This window comes from Myripristis murdjan, chromosome 11, assembly GCF_902150065.1.
Source record: "Myripristis murdjan chromosome 11, fMyrMur1.1, whole genome shotgun sequence".
Taxonomy (NCBI): Eukaryota; Metazoa; Chordata; class Actinopteri; order Holocentriformes; family Holocentridae; genus Myripristis; species Myripristis murdjan.
Genome location: NC_043990.1, coordinates 10,206,101 through 10,224,188, shown reverse-complemented (window position 1 = coordinate 10,224,188; position 18,088 = coordinate 10,206,101). Strand labels below are relative to the sequence as shown.

The following is an 18,088-nucleotide window of genomic DNA, read 5'->3' as shown; positions in this document are numbered from 1 at the left end:
GCATGCAGGCGTGCACATGTGGACACAAATACACATACAAGCCCATACACGGCCTTAAACCCAAAGCTGCTGTTGTGGAATCAGCAGATGGAGGCTAAAAAATTACAGATCAGACTGACATTATCTTTCATATGATGCCATGTTGGGTGACGGTATTGGTGTCTCTGACCTGTTAAATATGTTTTGGGACTTCTGAGAATTACATGCAAGGGAGAACAGAGGGGGGCAGTGGGCTATTTTTATAAATTATATTTTCCATCCTGCTCTGTCCTCGCTGGCCACATGCCCCACTATAGCCTAAGCAAAGTGCAGTGTCCTCATTACTGACAGCAAAGTAGCTGGAGTCTGTCTCATTTTTAATGCTGCAATGACACAGTCAGCCTAAACTTTGCCTCCTGTCCTCCCGCCGTACAGGCCCTGTCACAGGCTAAACAGGCCCTGTGCTAAAAGAAGGTGGCCATATGTGACCCAGAGCACCTCTGAATGTCGCCTGAGCATTTGAAGCCCGACTGTCTTCGGTGCATTCACACTTCGACTTTGTTCACTTCTGACTGGATCACCCAAGACGCATTTTAATGCCAAGTGTGAACAGGGCAGTAGTGTCTTTGTGCAGCTTTCTGGATAGGTGCCCTGCCAAAACTATAAACTTTGACTTTGGAAAAAAAATTCACAAAAACATGGGAGTGCCAGCGCGCTAATAAAACTTTAAAAACAAGACTTGAGCTGACCTTGGTTATACTTTATTTTTATGATGCTTGAATTGAGCTAAAGTTTCATCATAACCCTCATCGCAGGATCATACACGTGAGATTTGGCCAAATTGATTTGCAAAGCCAGGTGAAGACAGATGGATAACAAAGCTGTAAAATGATCAAGGGAAAGGAGATTGTACTTACACCTTGTTGGTTTATTTTAGTTTCTCGAAAGGTGATTGGTGTGTGAAACTGTGTTGGTAACTGGAAGTGGCGTGACAAGAAAATTGAAAGAATCTTTATTGCTGCCAAATATCGCGTGTCCTTTGACCCTTTTGGTGAGTTTCTCAAAGTGATGGACACACTGATATACTACGAGGGAAAACAGAAAAGATGACATACAAGTTCAAATTTTGAAAATTACAATGACATGAAAAAAAAAAAGACACACACTTTTACATACACACTTCATGACTGCAAATGAAAGGATTTTACAGCGAAATTTAAGTGAAAATAGTGTGAGCTTTTTAAATTGAACTTTTGATAGCTTCCTGCTGTGACAGAAACAGCATTGTATCTGGTCGAATACAGTTTTCTCCAAGACGGAGCTAGGCTACTGACTCCCATAGATTTCAAGTGTTTATGCTAAGCTAACACGAAATGTTACAAACAGGAACCAAGCCACTGGACGTACAGAGGTGAGAATAGTATCGAACATCTTGTGTCAGTCTGGGAAAGTCGGAAAAAGGGTATTTTGCCCAAAATGTTGGAGTTCTCTTTCAATTCATTTTATTATCCATTATTCAGCACCTTAACTGTTTATTTATTATCCATCACCAGCACCATAACTGTTTATTTATTGGAAGTGGCGATTCCATGGGGCCAAATCGAGTCGGACAGTTCCCGAATCCCAGTACCGGGCGTCGGGTTCTGCCACTTGGTTTCCTGGTTTCCTGGTTTCAAGCTTACCCTGTGCCATACTATCTACTATCTGTATATTTCATTTTTCATGTCTGTTATTACCATCGGTATATCTCACATTTCAACATCTCATATTCTTAGGTTAGTTTATTGTATATACTTACTGTCTTTAGTGTATATATTTAGTATATTGAGTCTCTATTGTATATACTTCTTAATTTTAATTTTATTTTATGTTTTTTTTTTTTTATTGATGATGCTGCTGTAACGTGGGAATTTCCCAGTTTGGGATCAATAAAGTATACCTATCTATCTATCTATCTATCTATCTATCTATCTGTGTTTACCCTGCAATTTCATGTCAAAATGGCTGCTGTGATAAGGGTCTGCTGGCCAACACATGAACTGGGCAGTCACATATTGTTTTTCTTTCTTTCTCATTATGTTTATCGCTCATAGATACAGTGCAGTCTCTGAGGTGCTGGCTAATGTGATCAGCCGCCCATGCAGTGTTGCTAGCACAAGGTTTCTGAACTGCTGGCAGTCCCTAAATCATTTTGTGGGATTAGTGTAAAGCTACAGTGTACGTGCAGTGTGATGCAAAAAGCTCCAGGCGGTGAGAGCGGGTATAGAGGGAGGCGTCTGTGGGAAGCGTGGTGGTACAAATTCAACCGGGAGAGCGAGCGCTGCCCACTTGAGAGCTCAACGACAAACCTACACTCATCCTCATGTCTGACAGGCCGGCTTTCTATGGAGGCGTTCCCCTCACCATGCAGCAGCACAGAGTCAACACTGCTCCTGTGCATGCTTACATCCAACCGCAGCATGCACCAAAACACAAATTACAAGTAACTAGTAAACATCCACTAAGCAGTTTTAGACATTTAGCATCTGTCTGTCACTGCCAAGGCTGACATGACATTTTCCATTTGGGATCACACTGTCCTTAAGAAGACCAAAGTAGCCCTGGCAGTTTCTATTTATATGGCAGAGATAAGCTCTCCTGTGTCTCGAGTGCATCGCTTTAAATCCACCGTGCCTGGAGAGAATGAATTACCTACAGCACTCAACAAACTTCAGCCACAGAACACTGTTATCTTGTGGATTTCATGGGAACCGACCTCTCCGGCCTCTTTCACTTTTAGTCAGGAGGACTTGACATTCTCCCAGCACACACACAGACAGACAGACACAAACACAGACACACACACAGTCTTAACGGTCCGCCTGCACCATATGACCTGCTAATCAGGTTAAAGATAGCAACAGGTGAGCAGCCAGGGCTGTTCACTGAGTGACCCACTGTACAGACAGACTGAGCTCAATCCGTCACCTCCTCTGGCCCCTTTGAACCCGGTCAACAGTTTATTTTTATTTCTCATGATGTCAGCTGACTCCATGGTTAAGAATCTGCCGTTTAATGCTGCGGCAGGCGAAAGGTAGACGACCATCGGTGTCGATTTCTGAGGAGACGGGACGGAACAAATTCTTACTTAATTTTTACTCTGCTCTAAGCGGCACATTTTGCTGCACGTGGTTTTGTTTACAAATGCAAGCACCCTTACTCCTCGTAATGCACCTTTACAGGAACTTCAACCACAAATACACCGCCAAGTTTCATATTTTTATTGTCAAGCCTCTAGATTGGTGGCTCAGTCTTGCAATATCCTGCTGAATTTCACGCTGATCAACAATTTTCCCCACTCCCTCACATAACTGCATATTTTTCTCATGTAAATGTGTATCTGATGCCCATAGTGCATCCGTGTGATTTGTTGCCCACGGTTTGAATCAGACTGACGTTAAATTGAAACCTTCAAATCTCAAGGCTAAGACTTTGTTTTCAGGTAATTCCATGAATAAGAAAACAGTATCGTGTGTTTGAGGCTGTGTGCGGCAGTAAAGCCCTGGTAAATAGGCCTTCACTTAAATCATGTTTTGACTTATGGATCAAAAAATTGAGATAAACTCCTTTTAGTTTGCATGAGGAAAAAAAAGGAAGACTTACACACATGTTTTATAATCTGATACCAATCAGTGTGATCTATTTTAAAAACAAATTGCGAGCAGCTAAGCGGACAGCTGCATGTGCAAACCCGTCGCATATGCCAAGAGCAATTAATTTTGCTGTCATCTTTGGGAAAATAAAGACAGATTAGCCAAATAAACAGACATGGTAGCCGGATAACCAAATATATATTTATGCCTCAGCACTAGAGCGACAACAGTCATAGATGTATCGCACAAAGACGGTCACACAGCATGCGTGATGTATTGGGTGTGAGCAGCTGTTAGTCTATTAGTCAAAGTAATTATCATTATGAGGCGGCTGAATTCATTTAAGAAAAACGTGGTAATAAAAACGTCCAAGTTTCAAATGCCATCTCACAGGCTGTGACGAGGATGATGATTGTTGAAACCTACAAGTGTTTTCCCCACAGAGAAAATGGGTTTGATCAAGAACTGTGCAAAGGTTTGTACTGAAGGTAAGATGCAGCCACCTGTAGAGACATTAAAGGTTATCTGAGGCGAGGCATCATGTGTGATATAACATGCTGGATCCTGTTTCTGCGTGCGTCCGTCTCACAATAACTCATAATCTTGTTCCAGAGCCTCAGCTGTCCCGGCTGCTTGCCCTGCGCCGTAAATTACATGCAAATTTGTCCCGTCAGAGTGGCTTGACACAGATTGTCCCCGTGCCTCTGCAATGTCAAGAAGCCCACTCTATTTCTACTTCTGCAACCGTTTCCCAACGTTGCACAACATCAGGCCATATTTATTTTCACTTTCTCTGCAAACTGTGTTGCGCCGTGTCGTTCAAGGTGATGACCAGGCTGAGGGGATGTGTTTGTTGGCAGCATGACGGCTTCGACAAACACCGAAACTTTTTCGAGTGGAAGTGTGCTGCTTTTTGAAAGTGACTAAGACGTGTCAGAGGAGCAGCTCAGCTCTGAGTTTTACACACTGGTGAACTTTTCTCGACCTCTGCTAGTTTTGCATTCTAGTAGCGACAATGTATTCCAGTCGATTTGTGTTTGCTCTGAAGTTGGAGTTCAGCGCCGGGGCAGCTGGGAGTCCGTGCGTCAGCCGCAGTGGATATTGCCTCAGTATCAATACAAGCACAATGAATGGGCTGTGAAATGCGTAAATATGCATGTCGCCTCGGACAGAATCTTCTGATTAGGAATGTATCAGGACACTGAGTCCACTGCATTAGTCATTAAACCATTAGGCAGCTAGACAGACCGCTTTTAATCAGCGCTGCGGCCGTGATACTTCTCAGCACCGCCTATCGCACTCCATTTCCTGTCCTCAGATACAACAGACTCCATTACCACAACACCAATAACATAAAACAATTTCAGCCGTGTGTGAGGATGCTGCAGTAAAAATGTGAGAATGTCCTGTCAGGGCGAGGGTGGGAAATTTATGCTGTTATAAGAGGCAGACTGCCTCTGTTCATATTTGCAAAGTGCCATGAAACGTGATATTAAAGTTTAAAGAGCAGCCACAGACTTTTCCCTTTGTTTCCCTCTCTCTCTTTTCTTCCTTCACTCTCTTTCTTTTCATATCACCGCTTGTGCTTCATACTTTGTGATATTTGTGTGCTATTATATCTTCATTTTACTGTTTTGGCTGTCTGTAGCTTTGTGTGTTGCTGGCATAATGACCCCCTGTCACTTGAAAGAGAGATTTTGATTTCAGTGGCATGTACATAGTTAAAACATTAAAGGACTAGGTCACTAAAAATATATATATAAAAAAAGATATATTCCCACTTATGTCAATCTGTCCATCCAAATAGTATCTGTGCGATTTCCAGTTTGTCTTCCTTCCCCCCAGTACAATCGGGCTTGTAGAGCTCAAACTGTCAAACTGTGAAAAAACAGCAACAGTCCTTTCCAAAAACAATGAAACAGATACCGGATATAATCTGAAGTCCTGGGGGGCAAATACTTTGTTTGGGACTATTTCCTCCGAACGAACACAAAGTGTATCGGTCCACCTCTTATTTGTCCTCACTGGGGGTGGATAAATACAGTATGCCAGTGTTCTTCGGCAGGAAATAGTTCCCAAGAAAAACACTTTGCTGTTGAATTTTTCATGTGTAACTTTTGGGGGAGGTTTGGGTGAAACGTTCCTTTAAATAAACTAAGATTCCCACAGTTGGCAGGTGAACCACAGGACAATCTGATTTCATTTACATTATGGCCCTTTGAATATGTGTATACTAGAGTTATAAATCTATCAAAAAATGACCTAATTACTTCTTGTTAGAGAGGTTTACTGACCCACCATAACACAACAGAGTGTCTTCCTCATTGACTAAGCGTTCATCCCATCAATGAGGCTGTTGTGTCGCCTGTACAAACAGCCCCACAGACTAGTTCTTCATCAGATAGCACCTATTGTATCTAATGGCCTACAGCCCGAGGCAGTCGGCTAATAAGGCCTGCCAGTGTGGCTAACTGGATCATTTCCCTCAGCCTCCTTGGAGACGGTAAGTGAGGGAGCAGAGGGAGGCTGGCGAGCAGCGGGCGCATCACTAGAGCAACACCAGCCAATTAAAAACAGATTTAAAAAACTCGCCGCCTGCTCCGTGTGTTGTTCCTCAGGTGGTTCCTGTGTCGTGGAGACCGGTTTTCCCACAGGCGGGACTCCCATACTCACGGGAGCAGTAACCAGACACCTGCTTTTTTGTTTTGCATGTGGCTCTCAGGTAGATAAAAGAACACTGGGGGGAGGGAGGGGAGGGTGTTGCGAGGGTGGGGGGGGGTGAAGCAGGTGCGTCACAGATCTTTGGTTTCAGCTATTTGGTCTCATCGTTTTCAGCTCTGGCAGGGACAGAGGAGGAAGAAACAGAGAAGGCAGCAGAGTGAAGGGGAGTGAGAGGGAAGTGCGATGAGGGAAGTTATTCGCCAGTGAATTGTAGACTTTCCCAAGCCGTGCTGCAGTGAGAGAGACAGAGAGAGGAGAGAGGAGACGGTGAGGGAGGCATAATACACAAGGACTATAGTCGGAGACATCTTACTTATACACTCTGCCACCTGGACGCTCCGCATCCGGCACACACACACACACACACACACACACACATACAGTCATTCATCTGAGCCTCTGTGTCCAACGCACACGCAGGAAAGATAATTACAGAAACACACAGTCACACTGCACTCGAGTACGAGAGGACATGAAGACCGGCAAGAAATCCTTCATAGGTAGGAGCTCCTTTAATTCACCGTCTGTGTAACAAAGCCAGTGTTGAGAATTACGTACAGCATCTCAGTGTGGCGCAGGAGAGGATGATACACCTTGTGACGTCTAACTTTTCTGTTTCGTGGTTTAAGTGTCTCTATCTCAATCCGTCTCATCGGGTTCCCTATTGTTTTCCTGTCCCATCACGTGTCTCTGAAAATGATGAAGTTGACGTCTCTCTGTGTTTATTGCCTATTCGATTCCCTCGTCCCTCCGTGTTTGCCTTGATGTCACTGCCTTCGGTTTAGAGGTTGTTGTTTTTTTTTTCATTGCACAGACAACGGGACGACACGAATGCAAAGGCACTATCTACCCCACCTCCATCTATCCTAGCTGACATTATCTAGTTTATTCTGCAATATCCAACCCTAAGCCTCTCATCTCCTTCCTGCAGCTCCATCTCCTCCTCGCTTCATTTGTCATCGCCGCTTGACAGAAGCTATCATGAAACTTTGATATTATGACCAAATGGATGAGATAATTCTGATATCTAAGAACCTGAAAACGGTCTGACGCTTAGAAATAGACGGAGAGGTACGGGGCGAGGTATGAAAAATAAGACTGAGCCTTGTCCGCTTGCATTTCAAGACTGTCAATAAATCTGTTATGTTTTCATTTGTGTGTAAGGATGTTAGTCATGCAGCTGGGCCCCACTGATGGCAGACCGCGGAATGGTTAAATTCATAACCTAATAGTGCTACAGGTATATTGGGAGACTGATGGCTTTGGTAGCACGTTAGCTTCAGGCCACAGCTGGCCTATGGGTTTCAAAAGAAGGCGACAGTAATGATCAATGAACATCCTCTCTCCATTGCTTAACAGTGTAAATCTAGTCAGCGGTTGCCTCACACACATTCTACATTGTCGTAATGTAGGCCACGCATGCACGCACAGCGACGGGATTTAAGCGCTGCATGAAATACGTGCAATCACAACACACAGGCCATTGATTCAGTGATGCTTGTCTACATGGGCACTGCAGGCAGTCAATGGGAGTGGTGCTCTGAATGAGATGGGTTGTTCTGTCCTCTAATCTGCTGCCTCTTTGCTGAACAGTGATAGTTTCATTCATGCTAGCTAGCAAGCCCGCTGAGGCGTGAAAGACCTCATAGAGTCACCTGCAGCGCCGGGGTTTTGCACCACGAATGCAGATACAGGATGCTGGATTGGAGCACGTCAGAATAAAGGTCATCTTTCCATCATGACAGTAATTGTGCTGCATTAATAAAATTCATACCAGCTTTGCAGTTCCTAATAGGTAGGATCATCCCACTTGCTTGGAAGCATTTTAAAGCAATGCATCACATGTGATGATTTGGCAGCAGTGAGTCATCACATAAGGGAAGCAACATTTTTTTTATTTTTTTTTAATCTGATGAAGCAGATTCATGAGCAGCAATGTAATCCCCGTGGAGAGTTGAAAAACAGCCATCTTCTGCCCGGTAATCCAGGAGGGAGAACGAAGGAGTGTAATTCCAACTCCGGTTTTAATGAGCCAACCTCGCTCCCACTCACTAAGGCCTGAGGCGGCACCGCAATGTTGATGTAGGATCAGCCACCTCCAGTCCCGTCTCTGTGGTTTTCTGTATGAGTAATGCTCAAGTGCCAAGAGTGAGTAGATGCCTGGCACACATACCAGCTGAAACACAAAGAGGACTCAGAGAGAGAGGGGATTTTCGTGAGGGTCTGGTACCGAAAACACCGAGCAGAGACCAATAAAGTTGGCGTGACTGTGTGGGAGTGAAACCAAGGCCATGATCGCTCCTCCGAACCCGTCAATAATAATTCAAGATCCTCTTTTTTCAATTACCTAACCCCCCTCACAGTCAAGTAGTTGGTCACCAAGAACTTGTTTCTGGTACCTACTACTCACTAGACCAGGGCTCTGCACAAAGAAGGTGACCCTGGGACTCCTGCCACTTTGCCCTCTTCCCTATCCCACCCTTATTCCAACTATAAGCCCTTTCACACAGGTGCTCTGTTCTGGAAATGTTTGGGCATATGGTTGTGTGTGAACAGGAGCGGTATTGCTTATCCAGAATATTCTTCTAGTTGTGCCATGTGACAAAAGACACTTTTACATATACATCAGTACCAATTACAGCAGACTCAGCCGACACAAAACCAAATGGTGTCTTTGAAAATTCACAGCTGCAGAATCCTAGAAGCAGGCGACTATAACAACCAAGGAAGGTGATGGCACTAAGCCGAAAAGACCACGTCCTGAGTCAAACCAGACACGATAGGAAACAAAAACAAAACAAAAACACAAAGTTAGACATGGCGCTTGGCAAAGTTTGTCCTAGGCTGGCTTCCATACTGCTGTAAAGTACATTTTTTGAGGCAGGAGAGAGCGGTGGCTTTTGTGAAGAGTCTACATGCTTTTGTTAAGATGAATGGGCCACCATGTTTTACTTGTCATCAAAGTTTAACACATCCATGCAATTGACTACACTGCATGCTCTTCATACAATGTAGCAGTTATTGCATAGTTGATCATTTAATTTGATGATTTGTTCTCCTCGTTGGCACCTATTGCACCTCTGACTGTCCAGAAAGGGATCCTCTCTCTCTGTTGTCCTTCTCAAGAAAAGTCTTGCCAGATTTTATACCTGCTTGCTCTAGTTTGTCTGTGATAACACAGCGGTTCCTTTATAATACTTTTGAGAAAGCTTATTGGTTTCAAGTGTCGTATATTTCAACCTGTTTCAAAACAAAGTATAAACTAAAAGTCTACAAATCTTATAAAATAGACTAGAAGACCATGAAAGACCACTTTTGTAAAGGGCCAAGGATAGTCACTCCACCTATTCTCCCCTGCTATCGCACCCAGATAGGACAATGAGTGGTTCTCATAAAAGCTTTAGAAAGAGGCCCAGTCATGGTTTTAGTAAGCATGAGGCTGCGAAGGAATAAAAGATGGCACCCTGTCACAGTTGGAGGCTTTTCCTGGATCTGTTGGCAGGTTTCTTTGGTGACTCATGACTAACAACACTCACTGGCGGAAGTGCTGCCTGGTCCGCGCGACATTAATCACACGAGCAAACAGAGAAGCGGAAAGCAGGCCAGCTTTTGTGAAGGTGCTAAATAAAACCTGATTAATCTGTCATGTGGCTACACTGGCACTGAGATGTCATTTAAAGAGAGAGAGAGGGAGACAGACGGGAAAAGAGAGAGAGAGAGAGATAACGTGCCATTAGGTTAAGCAATGCACGTTCAGTTTCACTGTAATAAAACAGCCATGTGCAGCTGGCAAAAATAGCGGGCATAGCGTAGCATAGCAAAAAGTCTTTATTGCCAGAGGACAGGTTCAGATCAGATAACTGACTTGAAAGGGAAAGCCTTCTTTCATATCATATTTTGTAATATAGATGTATTCATTTTGCTATAGTCTGTGGTGGAATATTTTTAGACAGATACACTGAGTCTCAGGAAATTCCCGGAAACTCCACACCGGCATTATCTCATGTGACAGATGGGCATGGTCATTTGCAGCTTGATTAACCAGAAAAACGTCAAATTTTTAGGAAGGGAAATACCACGGAAACCAGAAACAGCTCTGTTTAACTCTTCGGCAAGCACCTGACTTTCTGTTCCACCCCGACGAAACAACCCATGCAAATCACCTAGAGAAGTGACAGAGATATAACACCGTACCAAGAAATTCCCCACTAAATGTTTGTCCTCATGTAAATGCTGTCAGAGATCATATGATGCACTTCCATAATTCGGGGCGAAGTTGTGTCTGCGAGCATACGGGGTCAGGAAAAAGCCCTGCCCGAGCTTGAGAGCGGTGTCGGTGTCATGCAATGGGATCTGGGCCGTGTGTAAACAGATCTGGGCCAGGAGTGTATGCTCAGGTAGCCGGCCAGGCGTGACAATGTAAGCTTTCGGCTCAGCACCAGCTAGTTTCCTCTATAGTGACAGAACACTTCACTTCCCCTTTCCCAATAACAGAACTACTCGTCATGTCAAGTCTAGTTTGAAATATGCATGACTGTCACATGTCAAACAAAGGGCTGAACCCGGGAGTTCCCCATTGATACCTCTCTGTTGGGGCTCTGCTCTGTGGTTCAGTGCATCTTGGAGAATAGGAGCAGCTATTCGTAACACAGCAGCGGTAATAAGAGAAACGTCTCCTTTGTGGATCTTCCTTGATGATCTGGCTCATTCTTCTCCCCAGGCGGTTTAGATGGCTGCGTTATGACACGGTTATATAACTTACAGGGTTAGTGGACCACATCTGTCACAGCTGGACTGATCATTGTCTGGGCTTAAGGGGAAGCATGATGTCATATATAATTTCACCGAGTTTATATAATTGTCAGTGTCCAGCCATTTCTGTAACCTTGACCTCCTCCGGCCCTGTTCGTCCATGTGTGCACTGCAACATACATCATGTGCCACCGAAAGCAAAGAGAGGATTTCAGTGACTATTTAGAATCCAAAGCACCATGGAAGATTTTGCAAACTGCATAACCTCCGACTTTCTTTCTTTCTTTTTCTTTTTCCACTGCTGAAATGTGGTTATCTGCATTAATTTGCATGTAGCCCCTAGTGGAGCACTACAGCACCATGTTGCACCATGAGTGTTTGCAGCTGCATGCAGGCAGAAGCTGAGATGCATTAAGCCTGAAATGTATTTTTCCCCCCCTGATCCTCACAAAATAGAGCGGCTGCAGAGAAACGAGAGAGCTGCTGAAATTGACCTATTTTTGTGGGGATGCAGCCACGATCCCAGAGGCATAAATCAGAAGGGAATCGACTCTGTTCCCGTTTTCTTTTCTTTTTTCCTTTTTTTTTTTTTTTTTTGAGCAAAGGGAGTGCGCTCCATAATGAGAGACTGATGTTAATCCTTTGCGCGCAGGAGATTACAGCCAGCTGTATCTTTCCATTGAGAGAAAACGAGGAGGAGGAGGTGGAGGAGGAGGGAGGGAAGAAGCCTGCCTCCTCCTCCTCCTCCACCTCCTCCTCCTCCTCTGCGGTGAGCTCTCCTCGTCATCCCCCGCCTCCTGCAGGCACGTTATGGTTGCAGCGGAATCCCGTGACATCACTTCTCTGCTAGTTGCCTTGGTTACTGCAGTGATGTCAACGCGGTTCGCCTCCGGTACCACGTGCTTCCTATATAATAACTGGCTGGCTCGCGCCGGAGACAGCGGCATTCAGAGCTCAGTGGTTTGTTGAGCGAACCGGAGCCGTGAACGGGACCAATACACAGTCACCGACATCTGACCAAAGGGGATTTTAAGTTTCTCTTTCTTTTTCCCCTCCGCATATTGGATTTATTTTTTCCGCTCAACATGGCTGTGACTCAAGCTGGATGTGATTTGACTTACTGCAAAATGAGGGGAATTGTCTCAGTTCTCGCCGGTGAGCGATGAAAAAACAATATGTTAGACTTGAGATGCGCATGTTTAATGTAGTTTATTGAAGAAAATGCAAATGGATTTAATTGTTGATTTATTAGGAAATTATGGGCGCGCTTCTTATTTTAGACTTCTCATAGAAAATATTGATTCAGATTGTTAATGTGCAATTTGTGGAGAAATAGTGACTTGAAATATGTAGGGGGGAAAAATCCAGGATGGAAACTGTTACGCTGGCCACCAAAAGAGCGTAACCTATGTGGTTGCGTAACGTATAAGCCCGCAGCATTAAGTCTATGCGGAAAGTGCAAATCTATTTAACAGGATGTTTGTAACTTAAAAAGCACGAATGGATTACAGATCATGCACAGATCTGCTATTCTCCTGTCTAATGGAGGACAAATTGTTTGCATGAGAATAAACCAGGGGAAACGCAGTGTGTGTGACGCTGTACTGGCTGTGCTCTCCTTTGACGTAAATGCTTGCCTTTTTTCCATTTACAGCTTTCATCAAGGAGAGAAAAATGGGGCTGAACGACTTCATCCAGAGGCTGGTGTCAACCCCACATATCTGCCAACAGTGAGTATATATATGAGCCATTATAAAGATATTCCTGTTCATCACTCCATAATGGGAAAAACGGTATCAGAGTTCAAATTGCCTCTAACTGTTGGACACAAACAGCATTGCTGTGCGCCAGTCTCCAGGCTTTGTGTCCCTAAGTGTTTATTTTTGATTATTAGCCCACTCTCAGTGTTCTGTGGTCAATCTAATCAGCCATTTGGGTTACACTGGACACTGTGAAAAGGGTAATCTGGGTCCAGGCAGCCAAATCCAGCAGCGTAAGAATAGGTCTTTCATGGGAAGCCCGCCACAACCTCTTCCAGCGCCTAATCACCTTTCGTGCAAATCCCTTCTGTACCCTAGACGAGGATAAAGTGCTAATTCAATTATTACATGATACAGCCTGACCCATCATAGCACACTGAACTCCCATTCACTCGGGCTCGGAGCTGGCCGCTGTGGGAAAATCCCCTGCGACAGCCTTCGTCCTCTGCAGGTGCTTCTGCAGAGCTGTCTGAACCTCTTGTTCCCAACATGCTGCTCAGCTTCTGGGCGACCAGATTAAGCCGTTTCTCAGACAGGTTAAGCAGTTACATGCCACCAAACCTGTCCCAAATTTGACCTGTCCGGATATGTCAAAGGTTGAGAAACACCATAGAAGGCAGCACTTTGATTTCAATGTAACTCGACAGAAAACTACACAAAGTCACCCATACAGAATCATTCAGTCTCAAAAAATCTCGTCATAATACATGCTGAAACATTCATGCATCCATGTGTAACAAGAATAAGAGCTAATATCACAACGCTGATGGGTTCGGTTTATTGCCCTTGAGTAATTGCTGGTCTTGTCTCGCAGTGCTGAGGTCAACAACTTCCTCAAGATTGATGAGAATCAGAACGAGGAGGTGGAAGTTGATCAGCTTCCTGATAGTCCGGTGAGAAGACACCACCTATCCAAAATTATTTCTTGATACTGTGATTGCACAATTTGTAATTTGTATTAATATGTCTGCCTTTTGCATTTTTCAGATGTTCCTGCATTCAAGAAGTTCCCTAGCTGAAGAGACTCAGTAAGTAAAGTTTTACATCTTAAATTATGAAAGCTGATACCTCCTGCTTTCTCTTGCAAATACACCTCCCAATGTGTATCAGTGTAATCCTAAATTGTTGTTCTTTGTCTTTTTCTCCACATTAGGATCAAACCCTGTGATTTTGACTACCTCAAAATCATTGGCAAAGGCAGTTTTGGAAAGGTGAGTGTCTGTCTTAGTGTGTAACTTGTTCGTCTGCTCATATCTCTTGCCATGAAGTTGCTACCACAGACGCAACAAGATCAGTGAGGAAAATGTCCTCTTGGTTGCAGGTTCTTCTGGCTCGACACAAGGAGACCACCAAGTACTACGCTATCAAAGTTCTCCAGAAGAAAATCATCTTGAAGAAGAAAGAGGTAAGATCCATAGTCCACAAATACATTCTCTAAAGAAAACCCTGAAAAGTAAAGCCGTAGAAATCATAATCAACCACAATACCTTTCAAACAACAAATTCCTATGGTGTAATGTCTAATCAGTGCCATTGTGATCGACATATCCTCTTCTCTCTGCCATCTCTTCTCCAGCAAAAGCATATCATGGCCGAGCGAAGTGTGCTGATGAAGAACATCAAGCATCCCTTCCTGGTGGGGTTACACTACTCCTTCCAGACTACTGACAAACTCTACTTTGTGCTGGACTATGTCAATGGTGGAGAGGTAAGCCACATCTCTCACACATACACAAATTAAAATCACACAACTGAGTCTGATCAGAATGATGGAATATATCTCAGTCAGCTGTTAACAGAAGCCGTCTGCTCTTTCTCCAGCTTTTCTACCATCTTCAGAGAGAGAGGGTCTTCCTGGAGCCCAGAGCCAGGTTCTACGCTGCTGAGATTGCCAGTGCCCTTGGCTACCTCCACTCCCTGCATATTGTTTACAGGTAAGGCATTGGCATGAAGTAGCCTGCAGCTCCCCCTGGTGGAGGTTTAAAAGCATGATCCATGCAGAAGTAAGACTCCAACTGAATGAATGAGGAAGTGCAGGGATGATTTAGTTAGGATTCATTTTGGTAATCCTTCCTTTTGTTTTTTGTTTTTTGTTTTTTTTCTACAGGGACCTCAAACCTGAGAACATCCTCTTAGAGTCACAGGGCCACATTGTCCTGACAGACTTTGGCCTCTGCAAAGAAGGCCTGGAAGCCAATGGAACCACAACGACCTTCTGCGGGACCCCCGAGGTACAAAACAAATCTTGTTTAGGCATCCTCACTATCACTGCAGCACCTCAAGTGAAGATTAATGACAAGTAGAGACTGACTTTTTCTTGACATGTTCTTCACAGTACCTTGCTCCTGAGGTTCTCCAGAAGCAGGCATATGACCGCACCGTCGACTGGTGGTGCCTGGGATCTGTGCTCTACGAGATGCTCTATGGACTTGTAAGTGAAATCAGCTGCTGTAATGACCCCATACCTCTTTATGCAATTTGCTGTGGTTGGTTCTGTGTTTGACCACAGAGGATAAACTCTGCTTTCTTTCCTTTCCTCTCCAGCCCCCTTTCTACAGCCGCAACACAGCTGAGATGTACAACAACATCCTGCACAAGGCTCCTGTGCTCAAGCCCAATGTGTCAAACGCAGGCAGGGAACTGTTGGAGGGGCTCCTGCAGAAGGACCGCACCAAGAGGCTGGGAGCAAAGGATGATTTTGTAAGCAGACCCTTATATGCACATAACATGGAGAATTTCTTAAGAGATCCATCCTTGTTATTGGCCTGCTGATCTAAAACTTCTATTTTCCCACAGCTTGAGCTCAAGCACCATTCCTTCTTCTCCCCGATCAACTGGGATGATCTGATGGCCAAGAAGATCACACCTCCATTTATCCCCACAGTGGTACGTTCATACATTGGAACGATGTGCCAAATGAGCGTCTGCTAGTGCCTAAGTGATGTTTATAAAAGCCAGCATGTATCTTAACTATTTCCTTCTTCTTGGTTTCAAACAGACCGGGCCCACAGACCTGCGACACTTTGACCCCGAGTTCACCCACCTGCCTGTGTCCTCATCCCTGTGCAACAATGAGGTCGTGGCTGTGACCAGCAGCATCAAGGAGGCGGCTGGAGCCTTTCCGGGTTTCTCGTACGGGCCACCGGCAGATCACTGCTTCATGTGAATGCCTGCGGCTCAGTCCTGATAATCCGGAGAATTGACTGGAAACAGGAAGCATGTTCTGGATTGAGAGACACACAGTCTGAGTCTGATGTAGGGACAACAGTGGAGCGGCCTGCCTGCAAAACAACACACGGTTTGCTCACAGGATCTAACAGACACAATAAACATGAATGCTGGGGGACAGATGTTGAGGGATCATGTGGATGACTACTGTACAGATTGGGATTCACCTCTTCCAACACCAATGGTCCGACTCTTCTGCCTTGAACCCCAAGACTGAAAAACTGTGTGCCAAGTTGAAAATTTGGATGCACTTTTGTACTTTGGGGTCATAAGTCATTGTGATCTGATGGCTATGGGCCCCGCCACTGTAGGTAAAGTGACATGAAGAAAAGTGCCTGAGGTTCAAAAGGCAGTTTCAGCAGCAGCAGCAGCAGCATTATGATAACCCGAAACCATCTAATATGTTTGGACTTCCAACTTGGGTGGTAGCCGTTGAGGCTGATGCCTTCATTATATGTCTGCATATGTAACCTTTTCAAAATTCATGGTGCGTTTAATACTGTTTTTTTGTTTGTTTGTTTTTTCACATAAATGCTCAGTTGCACTCAAGGAAACAAGGGTCAGGAAAAGTAAAATGCCCACTTTTAACACCCTTGGCTGTTGTAGCTTGGTTTGGACAGCTGCATATCGTTGCACCTCTGAAATCATATCTCTATTTTGGACAAATTAGTAAATTGCTATGGCATTTCATTGCTTCATACTATTAGAATTACTTGGACCAAACAATTAGGTACTCTATAAAAAAAAATCACTTAAAAAACACAAAAAATACTTCTTTTCTGACCAGTTTGTCCTCATACACTTAAGATCAAAGTTATACTATGTAGAAGAAAATGTTACAATATGTATTTTATTGCAACACCACTTTTCCATGTTCTTATATCCACGTCCATTCATTGTTTACTTTGACGTTTTAACAAAGTCCTGTATGTTATAAATGAGTTTTAAATGTTCTGTCGCATATGCTCCCATTGAAACGTACAGTTCCTGTGGGGGTATATGTCTTATTTTTGCTTTCCTGCAATTCTTTTTTCATTTGCAATCAGCGATCAGTGTGTAAATCCATAACGTCTGCTGTTTGTAGACTGAAATATTCTACTTTAACAATCCAGAGAATGCGATATATATAAAGTTCAACCAGCAATAATAGGCCCGCATAAATTCTAGCACATATGAATCTTGTTTCTTTCCATGTGATTGCAAACACTTTTATTGCAAACACTTCAGACAAATTATTAGAATCTGTTTTATGTTTTTGTGCTATGCATCATGTAAAAAAAACAAAGAAAAAGACAGAGTGCAAGTAGCTAGAAAAGAACTGTGAATGTCTTGTGCCTGTTCAAGGCGGCCTGACCCATGTGTATGTACATATCACTTCTCCCAGACACAAATCTGTATAAATGTTGTTAAAGAACCACTAGGTGGAGCAGGATCTCATACTAACTGTCCAGCCACTGTTGCACATGGTTCTGGAGAGTGCAATAATATCTCATTGGCTTTCAAAGAATAATGACCATTTTATCATTTCCTTCCATGGGACTGTAAATTGTAATTTATGACCTGACATTTACTGACGGAGGGTCTGTGCTCAGCATGTATTTGTAAAGAAACGGAGAGTCATCGTGCTTTGTTTTGCCCCTTGTCATGACTCCACAGTTAAGACTGACAAGCATACTATACTCTGAGTTTTCAAGCCTGCTGAGAATCACAAATAAGGCAACATACAGCTCTGTACCATTTTCTTCCATATTTGGAAGCTTTAATCACATGTTTTGTTTTGTTTTTAAATTAGTTTTTTATTTTATTTTATTCTATTTTCTTCATGTATATTTATTTACATGCCATTACATATATTGTACTTCTACTGTATAAAGACTGGAGGATACTTTCCTTGTATGGATCAAATAAAATATTAAACTGTAATCTGTTTCAGAAATGGTAAATAAATTCTCTAAACTGAAACACAACCTCATGCATTTGTCTTTGTCCTGCTTCGCTTAAGTCACAACATTTAATT

The 18,088-nt window shown here is 43.7% G+C and overlaps 1 protein-coding gene across 2 annotated transcripts; it reads left to right on the top strand.

Annotated features, from left to right (window-relative positions):
- Positions 1-6,745: 6,745 nt before the first annotated feature.
- Positions 6,746-18,033, top strand: LOC115367233 (serine/threonine-protein kinase Sgk1). Of its 2 annotated transcripts, none has more exons than XM_030062900.1 (13): positions 6,746-6,832; positions 12,739-12,814; positions 13,659-13,737; positions 13,832-13,872; positions 13,998-14,055; positions 14,166-14,249; positions 14,420-14,551; positions 14,665-14,777; positions 14,951-15,074; positions 15,179-15,274; positions 15,388-15,543; positions 15,640-15,729; positions 15,842-18,033. In XM_030062900.1, the coding sequence occupies exons 1-13, from the start codon at positions 6,805-6,807 to the stop codon at positions 16,007-16,009; spliced, it is 1,245 nt and encodes a 414-aa protein (XP_029918760.1). In that variant the 5' UTR covers positions 6,746-6,804; the 3' UTR covers positions 16,010-18,033. The 2 variants fall into 2 exon arrangements, with proteins under 2 accessions (XP_029918760.1, XP_029918759.1); XM_030062899.1 differs by lacking the exon at positions 6,746-6,832 and adding an exon at positions 12,011-12,239.
- The last annotated feature ends 55 nt before the right edge of the window (positions 18,034-18,088 follow it).